Genomic DNA, 23,233 nt, shown 5'->3' with positions numbered 1-23,233 from the left:
AAAATGTTGTTCTTTAGGTTTAAAAGTTTAAAAGATGCAAAATAGTTTTATTGATATGCCATATATTTCAACCAAATATTCATAGGTCATGATGTTAGTACTGGGCACCTTAAACGGGGGGAAATGATTTTTTAGCATCAAGTGACTTATCCCCATATCACGTATCATTATAATATTTGTTTAAGGTTAACGACCTACGTATTTCATTAATGGATATAGAATTACTTGGATGTTGCACCAGATATTCATGTACTCTGATAAAGTAATACTTACAGCTGGCTAACATAACAATAAACACTATCAATCCCCTATACCCCATCCTCTCCTCTCCCACTGGATGAACTAACTTACCAATAAATAAGGTCCATATTTGCAACCTAAATTGACAACAAATTTACCTTGTAAATATATCCACGTATTCTATATCCATTGCATAGGGATGTTTTCCCTTCAAACCAAATTATAGAAATATAGAAAACAATAGAATATTATACTACAAATTTTTCTGTGCTGTATAGCAGGAGCTCCAAATCTTAGTATTGTTTTGTATATTTACAAAATAAATAATAATACAATGTTTCATGGATTAATTTTTAAAGAATATGCGGATTTTTAAAATCTAAATTTCAAACTGAACATTTATTTTATATTGATAGTATAACAATAATAAGTAAATTAAAACTAAAAATAACTATATGTTCATTATATTTAAGTCAAGCTTTAAACTAATGTCTGTGCCTCTAGCATAAAGGAGCTCTGTATTCGAAGTGATAGGAAAAACAGAAAAATACCCCAACCTATGTGAAGCTTCCTTTAAAGAGAGAACTCAATCAGTTCAATAGTCTTCAAAATCTTAAGCTACAGACAAAAAAATACTTGTTTATGAAATAGGATAAAAATTGAATGTATTTTTATTTGTTGCGAATGGATTGTAATACAGTAAGTATAGATTTGATTCCATGAAATATGTGTTTTTCTTTTAGTATTTTTTTTAGCTATAGAACGTCAAATTAATATTCTGCAATATATACAAAGAGTGTGGAGGTACCTATGCGCCATAGAACTCGATTTGATTCCATGAAATATGTGTTTTCTTTTAGTATTTTTTTAGCTATAGAACGTCAAATTAATATTCTGCAATGTATACAAAGAGTGTGGGGGAACTCGATTTGCATGTCCACTCTAAACACTCTATGTTCTATTACACTAATATTGATAATTTTTTAGTCATATTCCAAAGGCAATATATACATGAAATCACAATACTATTCAAGCTTTAAAAGCCTAAAGCACTCTGTTATTTATATTCTACAAATGTTTTTAGAACTAACTTTTCGTAAAAGTTGCACGTGTCATAATTATAGGCTGTGAGCTTCTTTTAGGCAGAACAGGTACTACAAAATTTCTAATCAGTCAATTAATGTTAGCAGTTTTCTATCGATTTCAAACTTGAATTTTGATTCCTGTTACAATAAGAAACAATCTAGAAAGTTTTATTATAATTGTCTAAAATGTTAATCAAATTGTTAGGTAAAGCATCTCTATAATAATGTTCTAAAATGTAACAGTTTTACAGCAAATTTAATTAAAATTTGTTTATACAAATTTATATTCTTCTTATTCAGTTCTGTCACTCTACAAGTGTTAATGTTCGTTTTTTATTTTTGTTTTAGATCTTCGCTATTTTAGATATTGTCATCCTTTTCAGAAGGAGAGGGAACAATGGGCTGTTTAGTGTTTATTACACCAATCTCCAAAGTTTTATAAAAATGTTTTTTTTATTCGTTGGCTCAACAACTTTTGGTACTTTATCAAGTTGAGTGTCCTAACGTTTCAACCACTAATTGTAATCTATAGAAGGTTTTTTTTTGTGTATTATCATTGGATATGTACATCAATTTATTTGCCATTGTCTTATCCCTTTAGATCCCTGCTTCCTTGTTTAGTTTGAAAATTTGAGGCACCTCTAAAATAGGGCCTAGAAAGTAATTATGAATGCTGCTATTGTTTTCACAATTAGCCTGTCCATCACAAGATACTGTCAAAAGGTCACGCACCTTTTTTAGTAGCGTAGCTACTTAGTTAACAGTGTTAGTTCGCCTGTCCTTCTAAAGCTACTATATATAAGTATTTGTTTGTATGTTCACTGTGCGTCTATCCTATCTTTTATATCTGTTGTCTTAACAAACTATATTTCATTTCAAAGTTTTTTAGCTTTTCTGTAATTTCGGTCCGTCTGTACGGATAGCTCTAATTGCTCATTTAGTCATGTTAGAATCATCCTTTTGATTTCAAACTTTTCACGTGGAGCTACTGTATAGATAAAGCAAGTCTGTTCTTCTTACCTTTTCACGTCCGTCCGTCCGTCTGTTTGTCAGCTTATTGAAGTAGTAAGTAAAGAAACATGAACAAATTCTAGCTTTTTAAAAAACATTCTCTTTTAACTATGTTTATTTTAATAATTGTTTTGAAAAAGATTAAAACTACTGGTTATTGTTTAACATGACAAGGATGACAGCAGCCAGAACATATAAAAACAATCAATAATTTGATTTAATCAAAAGTTTTGTAAAAACAACAATGATTAAAATAAGAAATCATGTTTGGTACGAAGAGGGCAGAAATATAGCTCAAAACCATCCCAAGGCTAAGATAGATAATAGCCTTAAACCATCCCGACACCTATGTTAAGCTTTATTGACAGTTATTATACTAGCCCCCAAAGTTTGTAATAATATTTTCATATGCTTGTGCTTAACAACTTTGAGGACTTCTCATGAATTTTGATTGACGTTTCAACCACTCATTGTAATCTACAGAAAGGGTAATTTTATGTATCATCATTGGGGATGCAAATCAATTTATCAGCCATTGTCTTATTCGTTTAGATCACTGGTTTTGCTTAACCCTTTGTGCGTGCAACCATATAGGACCCTGAGAGTTTCCGTTAGATGTTTATATAATAGTTAAATAATAGGCACAAACTAAAACCCATATAAGTAGATATAAACTGTGGGGCGGGTGAGAATATTTATACTATCTTTAAGAATAAAATCTGAAGGCTTAATGTTGGTATATACAGGGAGGTAGGGGACATTGTGTCATTTATTACACTAGTTCACAATGTTCTATAAAAGCATTTTCTTATTTGTTTGCTCAACATCTTCTGGTACTTTTATTGAATTTTGATTAATTAGTTCATTAAGTTGAATGTCCAAACGTTTAACCACTAAAAATAATTTACAAAAGGGTAATTTTGTGTATCATCATAGGGAATGTATGTTGGATGAATCCAGTAATTCTAGGTTTAATTGGACGAATTTTTATAGAATAATCAGAGTAGCTTCAACCAAACTAAATAATGCAATAATTTATAGATTAATTTAACATATATTTACAGTTAGGAACATTAAACAAGTGATATGATGGATGAATTGATCTAATATACTATCTGGTCTTATTTTTACCAGCTTACTATGATGATCAGTAGACTCTTGACTGATAGGATCATTTACTGCATACTAGAACCGGAGCATCTCTTCAATAGCTTCAACACCAGAACAGTTGGGGCACTGGAGACTCTTTGTTGAAACTAGAATAAATAAAATTATTATTATTTCATAAATAATTATTGATATAAACCTATAAAAACTAAAGGTTTAGATTAGCTCAATAAGTAGAATAGAGCAAACAAATCTAATGAACTTTTTACTAAATCAAAGCAGGACAGACTTTGCTATCATCTGGTTGCTTTTACTTTCAATTTAGCCTAAATAAGTATAAAGTTTAGGGCTAAGACAACTAAACACTTAATGCATTAAAGTAAAAAATATATAACTACCTTAAATTGCAGGGATAGGCTTCGTCCACAACATCTAGGGGGGCTTCTCCTTTTGGTAGCTATTTTAGTACTAGGGTGTACTAGGTATATATTAAGTATTATGTACTGTTATATGTAAAATACAAGCTGCTATTAGTACCTACTAAGTAACATATCTAAAGGTACTAATCTATCAGCTAATATAACAACAAGTAGCTAGCTAAACTACTAATATGTAAACTATGTATATTTATACTATACTGTTAGTATTTTCTTACTATTTGTATTTATAAAGCCTGGGATTAGAGTAGGTCAGCAATCAATTGTCAGCAGCAGCACAAATCTTGGAAACAGCCATCCTGGCTTGTTAACCTCTACTGCTGGCATCTAGGAGTTTCTCTAGATTCAAGGCGCTGCACCTAAAATAATAACAATTTTATTTCAGTGCAATTATAAAGGTAGTCTATGCTAATAAGTCTATTATTTCAATTAATAAGTCTGTTATGGCCAAGACTTTCAAATTATATAATTCTGACCAGGCTAATAACATTGTGCACAATGGAACACATCTAAAATATATAAATGTCCAAATAGTTCATCTTTCTATGGTGTTTATTAAATTTAAGCTAAAGGACATTTTATAGTATATTCTAATAATTAAAGACTTACCCGATCACTAATCCAAGGGAGTCAAGCTATGCACTGTGGACCACACCGGCCTAAAACATGATTAAACATTATATATAATTACTATGGACTTTATCAACAAAGTAACTGAGCCACACTGGCTTAAAACATGATAAAACAATATATATGATTACCATAAACTTTATTAATAAAGCAGCTTAAACTTTTCTTTAATAAAACATTTTCCAAGGCATTTATATTAATTCATATTGGATACATTTTATTGCATATCAATAACATTTACATTTTAATTAATCAAAAATATAATTTACCTCACTGTGACTGTACATTTTCTCTTATATGTACTATGCCAATTTTGACACAATCTACGCCACCACACAGCACAGAATCTAAGCAACGACTGACGATAAATTTCCAAAATGTACATATTCGAGTCTCCTCTTTTTGGCCTATTTTATACATTTTGTAATTATAAACCAATAGAAATTTATCATAAACTATTTTAATGCAATAAACTATATTATTTTTTATACATAAATCTAATGAAAATTAATTTCTGCAGTTCGTCGACATCTCCTAGTAAATCATGCAACACTGCGCCACTTTGAGATGCAGAAATTAATGCTATTTACTATTTTTAGAACAATTTGATCTAACATATATAACAATTACTATTTAAAGTGGTGACACACTGTATATTTGGGGGCGGTGACTCACACCGTGTATTTGGGGGCGGTGCCTCACACCGTGTATTTGGGGGCGGTGCCTCACACCGTGTATTTGGGGGCGGTGCCTCACACCGTGTATTTGGGGGCGGTGCCTCACACCGTGTATTTGGGGGCGGTGTCTCACACCGTGTATTTGGGGGCGGTGCCTCACACCGTGTATTTGGGGGCGGTGCCTCACACCGTGTATTTGGGGGCGGTGCCTCACACCGTGTATTTGGGGGCGGTGCCTCACACCGTGTATTTGGGGGCGGTGCCTCACACCGTGTATTTGGGGGCGGTGCCTCACACCGTGTATTTGGGGGCGGTGCCTCACACCGTGTATTTGGGGGCGATGCCTCGCACCGTGTATTTGGGGGCGGTGCCTCACACCGTGTATTTGGGGGCGGTGCCTCACACCGTGTATTTGGGGGGTGGTGACTCACACCGTGTATTTGGGGGTGGTGACTCACACCGTGTATTTTGGGGCGGTGACTTACACCAAGTATCTAAGGGTGGGGACACACACTGGTGTCTAGGTGCGTTGATGTACACCTGAATCTATTCTAATATACATAACTCATGTAATCTGGATCCATAATTTGACTATACTGTAGTCTTAAGCAACATTGTTGACATGGACCAAGATTTCTATTTTGTATCAGGTTTAATAAATCATTTACTTGATATCTAAACGGCAATTGAATATTGTGTTCATTTGCATATTGTGGCAACTGTTTAAATGTAAAGCATGACATATGATGATTGTCATGCTTAGGCAATAGGCAATAACTATGAGTAGGCACTTGTCTAAATTGTCCATACTGAGATGTTGGCAACAGTGAACAATACTGAGATGTTGGCAACAATGAACCATACTGAGATGTTGGCAACGAACTATACTGCTGTGTCGGCAACGAACTATACTGGGGTGTTGGCAACGAACTATACTGGGGTGTTGGCAACGAACTATACAGGGGTGTTGGCAATGAACTATACTGGGGTGTTGGCAACGAACTATACTGGGGTGTTGGCAACAAACTATACTGGGGTGTTGGCAACAAACTATACTGGGGTGTTAACAACGAACTATACTGCTGTGTTGGCAACGAACTATACTGCTGTGTTGGCAACAAATTATTATACTGGGGTGGTGGTAGCTGTCCATACATTGGTGTTGTACCAAAACTGGATCTATGGGGTGGTGGTACACTAAAACTATGTAATGGCAACTGGGTCTTGTTTAAAGTTGGTTTTCCTATAGAACAATTACTATCAGTCTTGGATTTTCTCCTCTTTCTATGCCTTTTGATTTTTGTTTTAGAAGCAAAAGGATCCTTTTCAATTTTAGTATTATCACTGCTATTCTCAGTGTTCTCATTAGTAACAGCATTATCAACTAATTCAGCTGAGCTAATACTAAAGCTAGGGGAAACATTTGAGGGTATTTCAATTAAATGATTTGCACCTGAAGCTGTAGCAGGGCAGTCAAAATCACATTCTTCAACCTGAGTTTCTATATTTGTATACTCTTTAGTGTCATCAATTTCACTGTGACAACCTAAACAAAAGAAATTTAATTTGTGTTTGATGTCACACTGCTTTCCATGAAGTTTATGAACATCATTCACACTTTGGCCAAACTCTATTCTACAAATCATATCATTAATACATAATATAAATCTTGATGCATTAAATAAAGCTTGTTGGGCCATCAATAGCAATTTTTTATATTGTTGCTCGAATTCTAACAACTCAATATCAATCATGACAGCTCTCTGTAAATAAATTATTTTGGGTACTATCAATCTTCTTAACTCTATAAGCTCTTCAAGCATACCATTGTTAAAGGGGCATGGTAGGATGAAGGATTTTATTCTATCTATTCTCTGTGCTAATCTTAATGCAATTGTTTTCACATCATCCTCAAACTCACTGAGGAGAATATTACTATTTTTATTCAAGGGTTCCATATCTAACAATTAATAAACTATTGCATATAACTTGTTAACAAAATAAACAAATTTTGTTCTATCTAATGTCAAAGGTTTCAGCTTCCTATGAGGTTCGAATGGGAGCTAATGAAATTATATCTAATTTATTCTATATTATGCCTAGTGGTTTACAATTTTAAGTTTCAATGTTGGATGAATCCAGTAATTCTAGGTTTAATTGGACGAATTTTTATAGAATAATCAGAGTAGCTTCAACCAAACTAAATAATGCAATAATTTATAGATTAATTTAACATATATTTACAGTTAGGAACATTAAACAAGTGATATGATGGATGAATTGATCTAATATACTATCTGGTCTTATTTTTACCAGCTTACTATGATGATCAGTAGACTCTTGACTGATAGGATTATTTACTGCATACTAGAACCGGAGCATCTCTTCAATAGCTTCAACACCAGAACAGTTGGGGCACTGGAGACTCTTTGTTGAAACTAGAATAAATAAAATTATTATTATTTCATAAATAATTATTGATATAAACCTATAAAAACTAAAGGTTTAGATTAGCTCAATAAGTAGAATAGAGCAAACAAATCTAATGAACTTTTTACTAAATCAAAGCAGGACAGACTTTGCTATCATCTGGTTGCTTTTACTTTCAATTTAGCCTAAATAAGTATAAAGTTTAGGGCTAAGACAACTAAACACTTAATGCATTAAAGTAAAAAATATATAACTACCTTAAATTGCAGGGATAGGCTTCGTCCACAACATCTAGGGGGGCTTCTCCTTTTGGTAGCTATTTTAGTACTAGGGTGTACTAGGTATATATTAAGTATTATGTACTGTTATATGTAAAATACAAGCTGCTATTAGTACCTACTAAGTAACATATCTAAAGGTACTAATCTATCAGCTAATATAACAACAAGTAGCTAGCTAAACTACTAATATGTAAACTATGTATATTTATACTATACTGTTAGTATTTTCTTACTATTTGTATTTATAAAGCCTGGGATTAGAGTAGGTCAGCAATCAATTGTCAGCAGCAGCACAAATCTTGGAAACAGCCATCCTGGCTTGTTAACCTCTACTGCTGGCATCTAGGAGTTTCTCTAGATTCAAGGCGCTGCACCTAAAATAATAACAATTTTATTTCAGTGCAATTATAAAGGTAGTCTATGCTAATAAGTCTATTATTTCAATTAATAAGTCTGTTATGGCCAAGACTTTCAAATTATATAATTCTGACCAGGCTAATAACATTGTGCACAATGGAACACATCTAAAATATATAAATGTCCAAATAGTTCATCTTTCTATGGTGTTTATTAAATTTAAGCTAAAGGACATTTTATAGTATATTCTAATAATTAAAGACTTACCCGATCACTAATCCAAGGGAGTCAAGCTATGCACTGTGGACCACACCGGCCTAAAACATGATTAAACATTATATATAATTACTATGGACTTTATCAACAAAGTAACTGAGCCACACTGGCTTAAAACATGATAAAACAATATATATGATTACCATAAACTTTATTAATAAAGCAGCTTAAACTTTTCTTTAATAAAACATTTTCCAAGGCATTTATATTAATTCATATTGGATACATTTTATTGCATATCAATAACATTTACATTTTAATTAATCAAAAATATAATTTACCTCACTGTGACTGTACATTTTCTCTTATATGTACTATGCCAATTTTGACACAATCTACGCCACCACACAGCACAGAATCTAAGCAACGACTGACGATAAATTTCCAAAATGTACATATTCGAGTCTCCTCTTTTTGGCCTATTTTATACATTTTGTAATTATAAACCAATAGAAATTTATCATAAACTATTTTAATGCAATAAACTATATTATTTTTTATACATAAATCTAATGAAAATTAATTTCTGCAGTTCGTCGACATCTCCTAGTAAATCATGCAACAATGTACATAAATTTAAAGGTTATTGTCTTATTCTTTAAGATCCCTAGCACATCAACCTAATATTATTGCAAGCAATTTTTATAACATCAGAGAAATTCTTAGTTTAAGAGAGGTAAATTTATGATTACCACCCTACTGTAGTACCGATAGAGAATAGGTCATATGAGGGGATAAAATCATCAAATCGAATGCAATACTGCAATTTTTTAAGTTTAGCAATAATTAAATAATAATCGGTTAATATCCGCTGTATTAGAACCGTTTTTCAGGAACACAGTAATAGTCCCTGACTGATTATGACGTAACAAAAAAAAATTAGCCAATAAGAGGCCGTTATTGACCAATGGTAAAATTTATAGTGGCCTCTCATTGGCTAATTTTTTTTGTTACGTCATAATCAGTCAGACACTATTACTGTGTTCGTTTTTCAGCCGATACTGAAAAATCATGTATAGAATCGTTTTACAGACAATTTTCCACGATTATTAAAATAAAAATAGAAATTTAATCTTAGTTTTGTAATTTACCTTTTTGTGTGAATGTCCAATCATCAGTTACTTTTATCGATCCAGGTTCCTTTATACTCAAGCACAAGTAGGAATTAAAATTAGGATAGCGGACAAGTTACCTGAAAAACAAGGACAATTATGTAGAGTAGCAAAAACAAGCTAACAACATATAACATAATATAGCAATTTAAGGGATTATGAAGTCAAAGAATAAATTTTTCATCTTTTTAAAGCTCAGCTTTTATTAAATTGAGGTCGGCCTTCGTCCGTAGCTCTTTTTGTTATTTTAGACATGTTAGTCCTTACGATTTCAAAATTTGAATAATGATTCTCAGAACAGTTAGGTCTGATTTAGAAAGTGCAACAACTCTATAAGTGTTACCAGAAATCTGTTTTACGGATTTAATTATTTAATTATTTTTTTTTATCATACATGTTCCTTTATCTGCAAACAAGTAGGAGTTATAATTTATTTTTCAACTGTAAGATTAGATTCTTTTTTTCAAAATTGTTTTCCCGATGTTTTGTATTGGTTTAATTTAAATGATAACATTTGGTTAGCTTACAATTCAGGGATCTTAAGGGATAAGACAAATTGATCTACATCCACAATGGTGATACATAAAGATACCCCTACTGTAGATTATAATTAGTGATTGAAAAGTTTGGACACTCATCTTAATAAACCAATTGAAATTCCTCAAAGTTTTTAAGCCGACGAATAAGGAAACGTTGTTATAAAACTTTGGGGACTAGTGTAATAAACAGCCCAATGTCCCTTCCCTGCCTGTTAACATACACAGTATGATAAGTATAAGATATACCTTAAAAATCAATATTTTGAAACTACATTTAGATCTCCAATAATTCAATGGTTTATTTTCACATAAAGTTTTAATGTGAATTAACTACAGGTGTTAGTTTTATAAAGGTTATATAATAATAACATTATGTTATAGAATAGAATTACATATATTAACAGTAGGAGCACTAGAGGAGAACTTAATCATATAAAACCTTAAAGGAGGACGGTTTAAAGAAATCGGGGGGGGATTAATCTGAAGAGAGATGGTACTAAAATAGCCTAAAACTACCCCAAGACTTAAATCCAAAAATAAAATAGCATAAAACCACCACAGGACAAATTTGAGGTTCCCTAAAATTGATAAATTAATCAGTTCAGTAGATCTTAGCGGATAAACAAAGAAGTCAAAACTTTTCAATAAATATTTTTTATCTTTAGAAGGGGAAATTTTGTTTATCATCACTTGGGATGTATAGGAACTTATCGTCCATTATTTTATCTCTAAGATCCCTTGAATTAACCATCTTTTGTGTGTGATAATTCTTCTCAAATTAAAAAGAATAGTTTCGTTGTATCTTAAGTAAACAAGGATGACAACATCCATAAAAGCGAAGCTCTGAAACGATAGGACAAACGGACATTAACACTTATAAAATAGAAATGATTAAGAGTCCTAGCAAAATTATGAGTAAATTTGTTGAAAAACTTCTTGATACAGGATAATGATTATGGACATACATACATTTTAAGGACATGATTATAGAGTTGCTTTGCTTATAATATTGTACTTTGTTGTCCCAGGAATCAGTATACCAAAAATCAGAACAATCGGATAATTAGATCACATAAATTTTTTTTGCTAAAAAGGAAAAAATCAACATGTTTAAAAAGGAAGTTCGGACATTCTGGTAATGATTATAGAGTTGCTACGCTTACTAAATCGTATCTAACTACAACAGGAATCACCATTCAAAGTTTGAAATCGATAGGACAATTCTAACATGCCTAAATTAACGAAAAAAGCTATCTGTCTCTGACAGACCTACCCTAATTATAGAAAAGCTTCGCTTTTAATACCCTAATTATAGAAAAGCTTCGCTTTTAAAAAGTATAAAAATAAAAACAATTTAATAGTTTTTCTCGTATTCATTCGAATCCGGTGGATAGGAACCGGTTCTCATCCATACGAAAAAACTATGTCTAGCATCGTATTATATCCAGTTTTCTACGAATATAGAAATGTACAATCATAAGATTAAAACTAGTTTTTTTAGCCGGTGCCTTCAGCACCACGGGGCTAAAAAAAACTAGTTTTAATCTTATAATTGTACATTCTATATCTGCGGAAAGCCGTTTATACTACGATACGAGAAATAACTATTAATGCATTTATCCATGAATAAATCCCAAATATTGAATGACATTTTGTAGAATATACTATTTATCCTCCATGTGCCTAACCCTGTATCCCTGTTGGCCACTATTGGTCCAATCCAATGGATATATTATTACTTGGATCTTACACCAGATTTTCTTCTTCTCTTAAAAGTGAAAGCGGTTTAAAATAACGATTTCCTCCATCCACCCGCTTTACCCTATCCCCCCCCCCCCCTCCTTCTAGATAAACGAACTGACCAATAAACGAGTTCCATTGACGACAATTTTTTTTCTTTCCCTATATCCACGAATATTGTACAATTACATCCACTATATTGGTCCTGAGAATAAAGAACAGGTGGTTACAATTTTAAAATTTAGCTCGGGTTCTTCTTATTATTAGTGCTTCTTACAATATTACTAAAAAAATATGTAGCATTAAATCTAAAATTTTGTTATTAGGCGGGGGACAATAGGCTGAAAATACAAAGTTCTTTTTAATGTTTTCTGATTTGTCAACTACAAAACTTTGTGTACTTTTTATTTTGTCTTGATTTGTTTGTTTGTGCCGAAGAGTGTCCATACTTCAAGCAACTCAATAATATCTCAAGTAGAATAAATTGTTAAGTATGATTCAACTAATTTCTTAATATATAATTTTCTGATTATAAAATTTGAAAGATTTACTAATCTTTCGTTATTAAAATTAGCAGCTCTGTATGAAATATTATGTTCTTGTTCTTCTCCCACTCCCTTTTTAAAACCAACCTTTTTTTTTCCCTTTGCATAACACCATACTAACCTCCCCCTCTCCCTCCTCTTCTAAGGCCACTTATAATGTTTCCTTTTTGTGGCGGTCGCCAAGATATTATTCGAACTTTTGTTCACTTTGAAAATTTGTTTAATTGGTTTTTTAAAGTAAGTAAATGGGCATTATTGACTACAGGTCTTCAAGAATTCATATAAATCAGAGAGGGTGGGGACATTGGGCTGTTTATTCCGCTGGTCCCCAAAAGTTTTTTTCAATAATGTTTACGTATTAGTTGGTTTAACAACTTTGGTGACTTTTATTCAATTTCAATTTTTTAGAGTATAAACGTTTCAACTACTAATTGTAATCTATTAAAGGGGTAATTATGTTTATCATCATTAGGCATGTACATCGATTTATCGTCAATTGTCTTATCCCTTTAGATCCTTGCCTATAAATAGAAATCAATGTTCTAGTTAAAGTACAAGTTGTATGCTGCATACAAAAATTCAAACGAACCTTGGCGATCTTAATGGCAACAGATAAAACTTTTTAAAAATGACGAACATTAACTAACACTGAAATTAACCCTTTTTATTTCAATACATGTCAATTAAGATATCATGAACAGCTCTAGAAATTTGACAATGAAAGAGACTAACCTACATTGACACATATAAAAAATGTAGAGAAGCTACGATATTAAACGTTGCAATGAACAAGGATGACAACATCCATAAAAGCGAAGCACTGAAACGGTAGGACAAACGGACATTAACGCTTGTATAGTGTCAGAACTGAATAATCATTAAATAAATGTATAAGGGTCATGTTTATGGACATACTTACATTTCTAGGACTTGATTACAGAGTTGCTTCGCTTATTACATTATACTTTGTTGTCCCAGGAATCAATTTACCAAAAATCAGATCAATCAGATGATTAGTTCACATAAAAATTTGTTGTTAAAAAAGTAAAAAAAATCAACATGTTTAAAATGGACGTACGGACATTTTGGTAATGATTATAGAGTTGCTACGTTTTCTAAATCGTACCTAACTACTAAAGGAATCACCATGCAAAATTTTAAATCGATAGGACAATTCTAACATGCCTAAATTAATGAAAAAAGCTATCCGTTACGGACGGACGGACGGACGTACGGACTGACCGACCCTAATTATGGAAAAGCTTTGCTAATGAAATTGTACAAAGAGCATTGTACAAAAAAATGATGATAAATTTTAATTGTTAAATTTGCAAAACTCAGTAGTTATCTGACCGCTAGTGTGATAACATTAACATGTGTGCTTGTCTATATATAGCACAATGTTTGTTTATGTTATACTAATGGTGTCTTAATATTTTAAGAGTGACTTATCTATTTAAATAAACTTAAAGTTAAAATATCATTGAAATACTAACATTTTAAACCAGTTAATATCTAAACCATAGCATCCAACTTTTTATCATCGTGAGCACACTGTGCTGATTTTATAACATATTGCAATAAACATGACGGGTGCAAAAAGTAAAGTGAATGTTGACAAACGAAAAGCTCTGTCAAACTTTAATGGCAGAATATCAAAGATAGAGAGCGAGCTGGGAGCTTTATCCAAAACAGATAAGGAGCATGCGAATCATATGCTTGCTCTGTATGATCTAGTAAATGACATAAGAGGAGAACTTTCATCTCTAAAAACTAGGCTTGGGCTTGATTATGGCAGCCCTGACAATTTAGTCACTTTGCATAGTGATATTTTACCTCCTGAGTTAAGCTATCTACAGCAATCTCTTCATATCCCTGATGCTAGGCGTATCATGAAGGTCAATTATCATTTATGGGGTAAGCAGTATTCACATTTTCATGCATTTGCTGATTTGTTAGGCGTTGGGCCTGCAGGGATTGACCATGTGAAAGAGTTTAGACAACTTCCTGCTGTAGGCTCTGTTAAACGGTATCCCATCAACATTGAGTTTAGCAGCAGGATTGCCAGGGACATGGCAGTAGAGTCCTTGACTAAGTTGGGTAAGGAGAAAGGGGAAATATTTCCTGTGCACTATTGTGTTAATAAATTTCCTCTGTTAAAACACAATATGAGAGCTGTCACTTCTGTTCTAAAACAGCTACAAAAAGAAGGGGAGATCACTTGGTTTGCTACCAACAACCTTATGGCGATTAATGGAATGGAGAAAGTGGCCCCAATGTATGTTTTCAGAACACCAGGGATGAAGGAACCTACAAGCTACAGCGACTGTGCTACAAATGAGATGTTTCACAATGAAGTTTTTATTCCATTAGATGACAAAAGCTTTGAATCTGACGAGTTCAACATGCTCATGCACGCTATTAGAAAACATGTGGAGGGGAAAAAATCATTGAGCACACAAATTGATGGCACTATCCCTGTAGCCCCTGGAAACACACGCTCTCAGAGCAACACCACACCTCAGAATGTGGAGGGTAAGACTGCAGCAACCAAACCATCATATGTTGACATGGTTAAAACACCAGCTAGAAAAACAAAGCAACAACCATCCGCCAGCAATAGTGACAGGCCAAATAGCCAAGGAAAGCGTGGGGCTAAAAGTAGTCCATTGTCTAATAATCAAGGGCGTAAAAAAGTTAAAATGAGTGAAAATGTTAAGTCCTCATATTTTGGGGAAATAGTATGCAATAGCACGCCACTTAACAGTGAAAAAAAGAATAGCATTTCCCCAAGGAATATAATGCTATCTCCTATTCAGCAATCAACCAATCATGCAACAATGCAACAACCCAACCTACCAATGAGTGCAATTATGGCAGACCTAAGGCTATCGCAACAGCCAAAATATCAAAACATATATACAACCACTTTTAAGCAAGGTCCATATTTGCAGCAAAAACATTATAGCGTTGCATATCAAGCAATTGGCCCAAGTATATTTAACAATTGTCCAATTTATACAAGCCCACCAGCTACTCAAATATATTCAATGCCACCACAAACAGTAAGCCAAAATAGTTCACTTCAGGATCAACAAGAACAAAATTCTAGCATTGATGCATTTGCTAATATGCTAATTGGATTTCATAATAGCCAATAGAATAATTTAAATAGTATTAGTGTACCTATATTAACCTTTATAATTGAACTGTATTATTTTATCTAAATTGCATGCAATAACAAATAATTATAGAGTAGCTGCGTTACAATAATAAGTATATATTTCTTACAGTTCACATGAATATATAAGGAGTTTTGTAGGAGGGGGGGAGGAGGGGGTAAGTTAACCCTTTACTTATACGTGGGAAAAATACTTATGTTATTCCTAGCTGCGGGGGTCTACTATAAGGAGATGGGGGGAAGAAATTTAATGTATAGATGGAGGGGGATGGGGGGGGGGGAGGAAAGTTTAGATACAAAAATAAAAATTTTCACACATACACACTAGACTGGTAAAATACTTCTAGATTATAATTCTGTTTCAAAAAATTTATTTAGGAAAGTCCTCTATATTTTAAGATATTAATAGTTCTTCTGCTTCTTTTGATAATTACTCTACAAGGGAAAAAACCAACCCATCAATTTTGAACATTGGTTTAAGGGGTTTATTTGATAAATAGACCTTAGATTGTATTGGTTTGCTAACCAACAGCAATAGTGTAATACTTTTAGGGAATGAATAGTTTACCTAAAAGCCCTGTAAATATACTATGTACAAACGTCAGAGGTTTGGGACAGTTTAAGAAAAATAGATATAGATTAAATGGTGTCCCGTATAAAATTAAGGAAATGGTTTCTTCTTGCAGACATATTCCAACTATTTATTTTTGCCTTGAAACTAAACTTAAATCTTTTCACAGAAGGATTCGATTACCCAAGGGGATGAAATATATTGGGGAGACTTCATGTGATTCGGGGCAAGGAGGCATTTTTGGATTCATGGATAATTGTTATTCAATTGAGGACAGAAAAAGAGATGTAAAAGTTATTGTCTCTAAACATGCTATGTTTGTAAGGGTAAAAATTGGGAATGAATATTTGAATCTAGTCCCTGTCTACTTGCCCTCAAATAGGGAGGAGTGCAACAAAATATTAAAAAAAGTTAGCTCATTTTTAGACAGAAACAACATAACAAATTTTAGTATGTTTGGTGATACCAATTGTGATTTTAATCAAAAACGACATAATAACAGGAACATCCTTATTCAATCCTTTCTTGAAAAATATAATATGCATGATTTAGCAAATAAACTAAATATTGAACCAGGCTATACCTGGAGGGGTACGAAGCAAAGAATTAATTCTTATTCATATATTGATCATTTTTATACAAATATGGATTTTTTTAACTTTATTGAATTTTCTTACAATTCTTTCTCTGATCATAAATCAATGAGAATTGGAAACAAGAAAAAATTTAAATATTCAGCACCAAAATGGCAAGGGTATCTATTTAATAATAAGGATTTTATTAATTTAATGAAAGAAGAAACATCTAAATTTCTAATTGAAAATGCAGATCCTATTTCTTTTAAAATTAGCAGTCACAATTATAGTAATAATTTTGGGTTAATAGATAATGATTTTACATATGTAAGCTCAGAACATCAAAATAGCACAGTTTTATTTGATTTAATAAATCATCTCAAAAAAGCGCATGATAGATTTTTTTCTAAATTAAAGTTCAAATCTTATAACAAGACTAAAGAATTTGACAAACAAATTAATTTGCTTTATGATATGATTGATTCAAATATAAATTGTGGCCAGGCTAGTAAGGAAATCAATCGGCTTATACAACAACAGCAAGAATATTTTAAAATGCTTGTTCAAACCAATTCTGAAACTTTTCAAATGAGAGCCCTCTTACTAGATGGTTTACCAAACAACTTTACTTATAAAAACTTTAGAAACTCAAAAAAACAATGTTCAAACTTGCTGGTTGATAATGAATTGATTGATTGTCCAAAGAAAATAGCCAACATTTTTGGTGATTTGCATGCACAACTAGTGTGCCCAAATGTTATGCCTAATTCGAATTTAGATGAATTACTTAATTTTTTTGATTTAAAGCTTGATAATATGTATCCTAAAATTAAGCATTTAACGAATCCATATTCAACAACAGGTGAATTTAGAAAAGTAATCAAGAGCATGAAGTCAAATAGCATGCCTGGTCCAACTTCACAACCAACACAATTATTTGCTTTCTTGCTTGATAATTTACCTAAATTCACCACTAAAGCTTTTAACAACATGTATGATATTGATTTGGATAATTCTAGTTTATCATTTGTTAAGGAAAGAAATATTACATATATTCCCAAACCAGGACTTGATCCAACAATACCTGGAAACCGCCGCCCTATTGCACAAATGGAAAATGTTTTGAAAATTCTTGATAAAGCAATTAATAAAAAAGTTACTCCTTTACTTTCTAAAATTTGTCATTCTGACCAATATGGATTTATACCTAAGCGTCATATGGCCAATGCCACTATTTCTATTGTAAGCATAATAAATCATATAAAAGCGCACAACTACAATAGCCAACTTATATTTTTTGATCTACAACGTGCATATGATAAGGCATTACATTGTGTATCAAATACTATAATTAAACATATTTTTCCAGAAGGCAATTTTGCAAAATCTTGGATCTCTCTTACAAATGGCGGAAGCTTTAAAATTGTTGTAAAAGGAAACTCATCTAAGAAATATAAAAATAAAATTGGTTTCTCTCAAGGGGCACCTTCAAGTGGAAGTTTATTTGATATTTACAACCACATATTTTATTGTTGTTTAACAAGTCCTAAAATTAAAAACCTAACTTTGAAGTTGGATGGAAAACCATTTGATCCAATTTTTTTTGCTGACGATGGCTTTAATGCCTTTCAATTAAAATCAAATGAAGACATACAATTGGTTTCCAACTCACTTCAAAAATTAGAGTCAACAGTAAACATCAAAATCAACTTTCAAAAAACTAAAATTCTTACAAATGGGGAGTGTCCTCTTAACATATCAATTCTAGGGACTAAATGTGATATAGTAAAACATTTAGGGGTATATTTATCTTTTAATTTGACTCAAGCAGCAGATTATACATATGAACAGTTATTTGAAAAACTTAACACAAAATCTAAAAAATTTGCATTTTTTTGCAGTGATAATGTTTTCAAACGTAGAAATATTACTTTCTCCTTAATGAACACCATGGCTTTTCATATTTTTAGAATTTATGCTCCTAATCAAAAGCAAATAAAAAAACTTTGGAAAATAACAGCAAAATTTCTTTGGTCTTCAAAAAGCAATGAAGGCAACAATTCTTATAGATACAAGGTTGCAAAAAATAGAATAGAGATGGATTTTTCTCACGGTGGGCTAAATATGTTGCTACCATCTCAACAATCATTTATTATTTGGTTTAATGCTTTTTTAAATTTAATCAAGCACGCCCATCTTTTTCCAAACTCAAATATTGCAAGACTTTTGTCTCACAAACATGTACCAATAAGTAGTATTTTTGATAACCTTGGATCTGAAATCTTTCATAATTATATTAAAAATTTTAGAACCTTTTATCCATTAGAAAGTGGACTAATGTTTAGAAAAGCCAAAGGATTTTTAGTACTTTTAGAAAAGCATAGAGAAACCTTTCTTCATTCAAATATTACTTCATCTGTTTGGGCAAAAAATGTCAAATTTAACAATGTTGATATAATGGAACTAAACGAGCATGGACTAAACACCATTGCATCAATTCTTGATTTCATCAAAATACAGCACAAAGTTTTATATCGGCCATTGTTAAATTCTGCCATTAAAGAAAATCTTACTGAGAAACCAGTTTTATTAAAACTACAAAAAGTGGTGGAAAATATGTGTAGTGGTTTTGAATTTAATAACTTAATCTGTTTAACTGAATCAAAACAAAAGTTTGTTTTGAAGCCTATCATAAAGCTTTTTGAAAACTCTCCCAGAATATATACCTTTTATTTTAAAAAAACAAACAAAGAATTATTGCAAGATCAATTTGTCCCCCCTTCATTTAAAACTAGAAAAATGGATAAAAAATACAATCCAGAATTTGAGGTTTTCAAAAATAGCTTTAATAAAATTCTGTCGCTTCCTATTGTTTTATACTATAAAAGTTTTCTGTTTGAACAATTTAACCGTACTCTTATAAGTAGAAGCAAATTGTATGAAATGAAATTATTGGATAATAATCTTTGCTTGAAATGTAACGTAAAAGCAGACACTGATCATTCAATTATGGAATGCTACTTCCCTAGTTATTTTACGCATTGTCTCGCATTATTTCTTGATAATTACTACAATGATGGTAAACCAGATTTTATTTTTTTGAAAGAAAACTTTTATCTGTTCAATATACATTTTCCTGTATATCAAAATGATGAATATATTCAAATTAGTATTTTAACACTTATAGCAAAAGACAGATCATTAAAAATAAGCAAGGATGAACAAATATTGAAATTCAGCGATTTTAATTGTTTTGCTCAGACAATGTTTATTGCTCAATTTGCTTCTAAAATTCTCAATAACACTGGAATTAATAGTAACTTAATTGATAAATTTATTGATTATTTGATGCTCAGTAAAAATAATGTCCACTTATTTCGCATTAGTTAGATATTATAATTTACAATATTGTATTATCATAACATGATAATTATACCAAATATTAAATGTGTTTAATTTGTTTCATTGAAATAAATTTTAAAACAACAACAAATTTGCAAAACTTTCATCGCTTTAATTTGTTTGCAATTTTGTTATGAGCGTAAATGCTCTATAGCTCTAGTTATCCAGTTATGCGTTCTAACCGTTTTAGATATATTTAGTATCAGACGGATATACAAACAAACAACGTTTTTGTCAATGGTTTAAAATTATTTTAAAATTAGATTATAGTTTTTTAGGCTTCGATGCTTTTGTATAAAATTATCCTTTTAAAGTGTTTTTTTTTCAGTTATGTAATCATGATTTGAACTTCTTCTATTAATCATAACTACTGTACATATTTTATAATGAGCAAGGATAAAAACAATCCAAAGACAACAATTTAACATGAATATATCAAAATTGGGTCTTCGCCCCTAGCATCTAGGGGCTCTCTATTTAAGGGGTATGGAGGGAGCAGAAAATAGCCGAAAACCATCCAAAGATCAAAAAAGAAATCAGCCTAAAATAACTACTGGACCTATGTGAAGTTTCCCTAAAATGAAGAACTCAAACTGTTCAGTAGTTTTTGAAATTTCAAGATTCAGAACTTCCTTCTTCATTTATTTAGATATAACCGTGGAGGCAAATAGCCTAAAACCTTACCAAGATATAAATATAAAGATATATACTAAAACTATCAAAGTACCTATATAAAGCTTCCCTTAAATGAAGAACTGCCTATATAACATACACATAACACTGAAAATTGATTAGAGTAATATGTTTTTAACTTTACATCTGCTTTACATTTACTGAATATGTCATAAGTGTTTTGGGATATATTGCTTTACAGTTTTATCTTTTTTGACCTTAAAATGCACTTTTTGAGAAAGGGGTATTTTAAAACCTGTAATTAAGTGCTTCTGGGTTTAATAGATACCTGAGCTCGATCTTTAAATGCGTAGCCGTTGTCGTAGTCGTGGCCAGAGTTACAGCCAACAACCTAATAGCGATCTTTAAATCATTTAACCACGCGTTGCCGTTGCCACAAAAAAACAATGCGATCTTTAAATCATATTGGCAACGCGTAGTCGTAGGCGTAGCGTGGTTGGCCATGCTAAAAGTGACCACAGTCCGTTAGTGTGGCTAAAGCGTTGCTAAAGCCACAAATAATAAAAACGTAAACACCTCAAAACATTTAAAGTTTATTATTAAAATAGTAATTTTGTATAAAAAAACTTCAAAAATTAGACGTTATAATTTCATTTCTTTGATGAAAATAATTTATTTTTAGGTGGGCCATAAAAGATTTTAGATATCCATAATTCTAGGATAGCTGGCATTGCACTTCTGTAAAATCATTTAAAAATCCATGTTTTATTAGCAGCACTGTGGCGACGACTACGGCTACAGATACAGCTACGGCTACGACTACGACTACAACTACGGCAACGGCTGCAGCCACGGTTACGGTCACGGCTACGACTACAGTTACACATTTAAAGATCCAGCTCTGTTTTATTTAGAGTTTAAAAGTTTAATTTTAAACTATTCTTCTAATTTTACTAAAGTAATAAGGTTTTTTTTTGTGTCTGTATCTAAAGACCTTGTAAAATGCATGTTGTATTTTTCTGGTAATCTTTATAAATAGCTTTTGGTGTCTTCAGGCTATTAGATACCCTACCATCTTGGTAAAAATCCAGCGGTTATCTCAAATGGTACCTGATAAAATCACATTTTTCCGGGCTAATTAATTTAAATGTACCAAAATAAAATGAAAATCTGTAGGAGCAAACGGGCGTAAAATTAAGTTTTTATATGATTACATAGTCAATTAAAATCTGCTCTACCCTCTAACCCATCCTTCACTCTAATTGGCGTTTAATGGTTAAATGGATACTCATGGTAAATTTTTTTTTGTCGAATACATTGTTTTAGATAAAAGTGGTGATGGCTGACAAATTTGCGACATATCATAATATCAATTAATTAATAAACATTATAATAATAAAGAACAATGCGGTTTCACTTACAATGCATTTGGACCATAAACGAGTTTTTTATGCTTAATTTAGGTTAAATTAGCACATCGAGTCAGAGGCGAATTATACTATCCACACCTCTCCGCAAGAATCCGCAAAGTGTGGCGATAAAATTAAGGCCTATATTTCATGTTTTCATTTACAGTTAAATCCTTCTTTCCCCTTCTTCAGAGATATTTAAGTCTTTTTTTAAAATTAAAAACCTTATCATTAAAATCAGTACGACGACTTTCAATTTTTAGGACTAATATATTGCCTATCAAAAATATATTATATTGAAATACGATTATTGACAATTAATTAAATTATCTTTTAAAATGAAAAAATTCTAAACTTTTTTTTATATCCCTGAAAATTTTACCTTTATAAATTTAAAATAAATAATTGTCTGCTAAAATGTTCACAACATAACATAAATGTTCATATAAATAACTCCCAGTGATAAAAAAATAATAATATTAATTTGTTGTAATTTATAACAGATTTTTAATGCATTAGCGTTCGTATTTGATTTTATAAGAAATAATACTATAAAAAACGTGTTATTAGGCAATTAGCATTGGAGTTTTTTTATTACAGTCAAAGCAGTGCCGCATTATTTTGCGGTAACCAAGACGAAATTTAAATTATCTCCCGCAAACATGTATTCAATTTGCAAATGAAAAAATAGGGCCCAGATGCGTGCAAAAGTAGAATGTGAGAACTTTATAAGCAGGCAATTAATTTGTAGTTATTAAACAAAATTGTACATAAAGTTGCGAAATTACGTAAATACTGTTGAAGAACATACATTTGAATATAGAGATGCTTCGCTTATAAAATTGTTGTGAGTAATCTAAAAATCAGATGAATATGATAATTATATCAACAAAAGCTGTTAGAAAAGTAAAAATCAGCATTTTGTGGTCAGAAATATATAGCTTTTTCGCTTCCTAAATCGTACCCAACTTTTATTTGAGTTTTGTTCAATAAGG

The 23,233-nt window shown here is 31.6% G+C and overlaps 1 protein-coding gene and 1 long non-coding RNA gene across 4 annotated transcripts; both read right to left on the bottom strand.

The window, feature by feature from the left end:
• Positions 1–3,370: 3,370 nt before the first annotated feature.
• LOC145328494 (uncharacterized) lies at positions 3,371–5,802 on the bottom strand. The gene is made up of 5 exons (XM_080172203.1): positions 5,785–5,802; positions 4,780–5,681; positions 4,490–4,539; positions 3,842–4,239; positions 3,371–3,592 (listed from the first exon to the last, which is right to left on the bottom strand). Exons 1-2 carry the CDS (start codon positions 5,800–5,802, stop codon positions 5,121–5,123), a joined length of 579 nt encoding a protein of 192 aa, XP_080028329.1. The 3' UTR covers positions 3,371–3,592; positions 3,842–4,239; positions 4,490–4,539; positions 4,780–5,120.
• Positions 5,803–6,271: 469 nt separating this feature from the next.
• On the bottom strand, positions 6,272–8,966 carry LOC145328119 (uncharacterized). 3 transcript variants are annotated; one of them, XR_013882340.1, is made up of 5 exons: positions 8,813–8,966; positions 8,523–8,572; positions 7,875–8,272; positions 7,501–7,625; positions 6,319–6,733 (listed from the first exon to the last, which is right to left on the bottom strand). It is a non-coding gene; the product is annotated as an uncharacterized LOC145328119 (long non-coding RNA). The 3 variants fall into 3 exon arrangements; XR_013882341.1 differs by having other exon boundaries at positions 6,321–6,733; positions 8,132–8,272; positions 8,813–8,952; XR_013882342.1 differs by lacking the exon at positions 7,501–7,625 and having other exon boundaries at positions 6,272–6,733; positions 8,132–8,272; positions 8,813–8,952.
• Between the last annotated feature and the right edge of the window lie 14,267 nt (positions 8,967–23,233).

This window comes from Acartia tonsa, chromosome 9 (assembly GCF_053477335.1).
Source record: "Acartia tonsa isolate MP-2025a chromosome 9, ASM5347733v1, whole genome shotgun sequence".
NCBI lineage: Eukaryota > Metazoa > Arthropoda > Copepoda > Calanoida > Acartiidae > Acartia > Acartia tonsa.
Note: the sequence above shows the minus strand (reverse complement) of the source record. Positions and strands in the feature narration are given on the sequence as shown.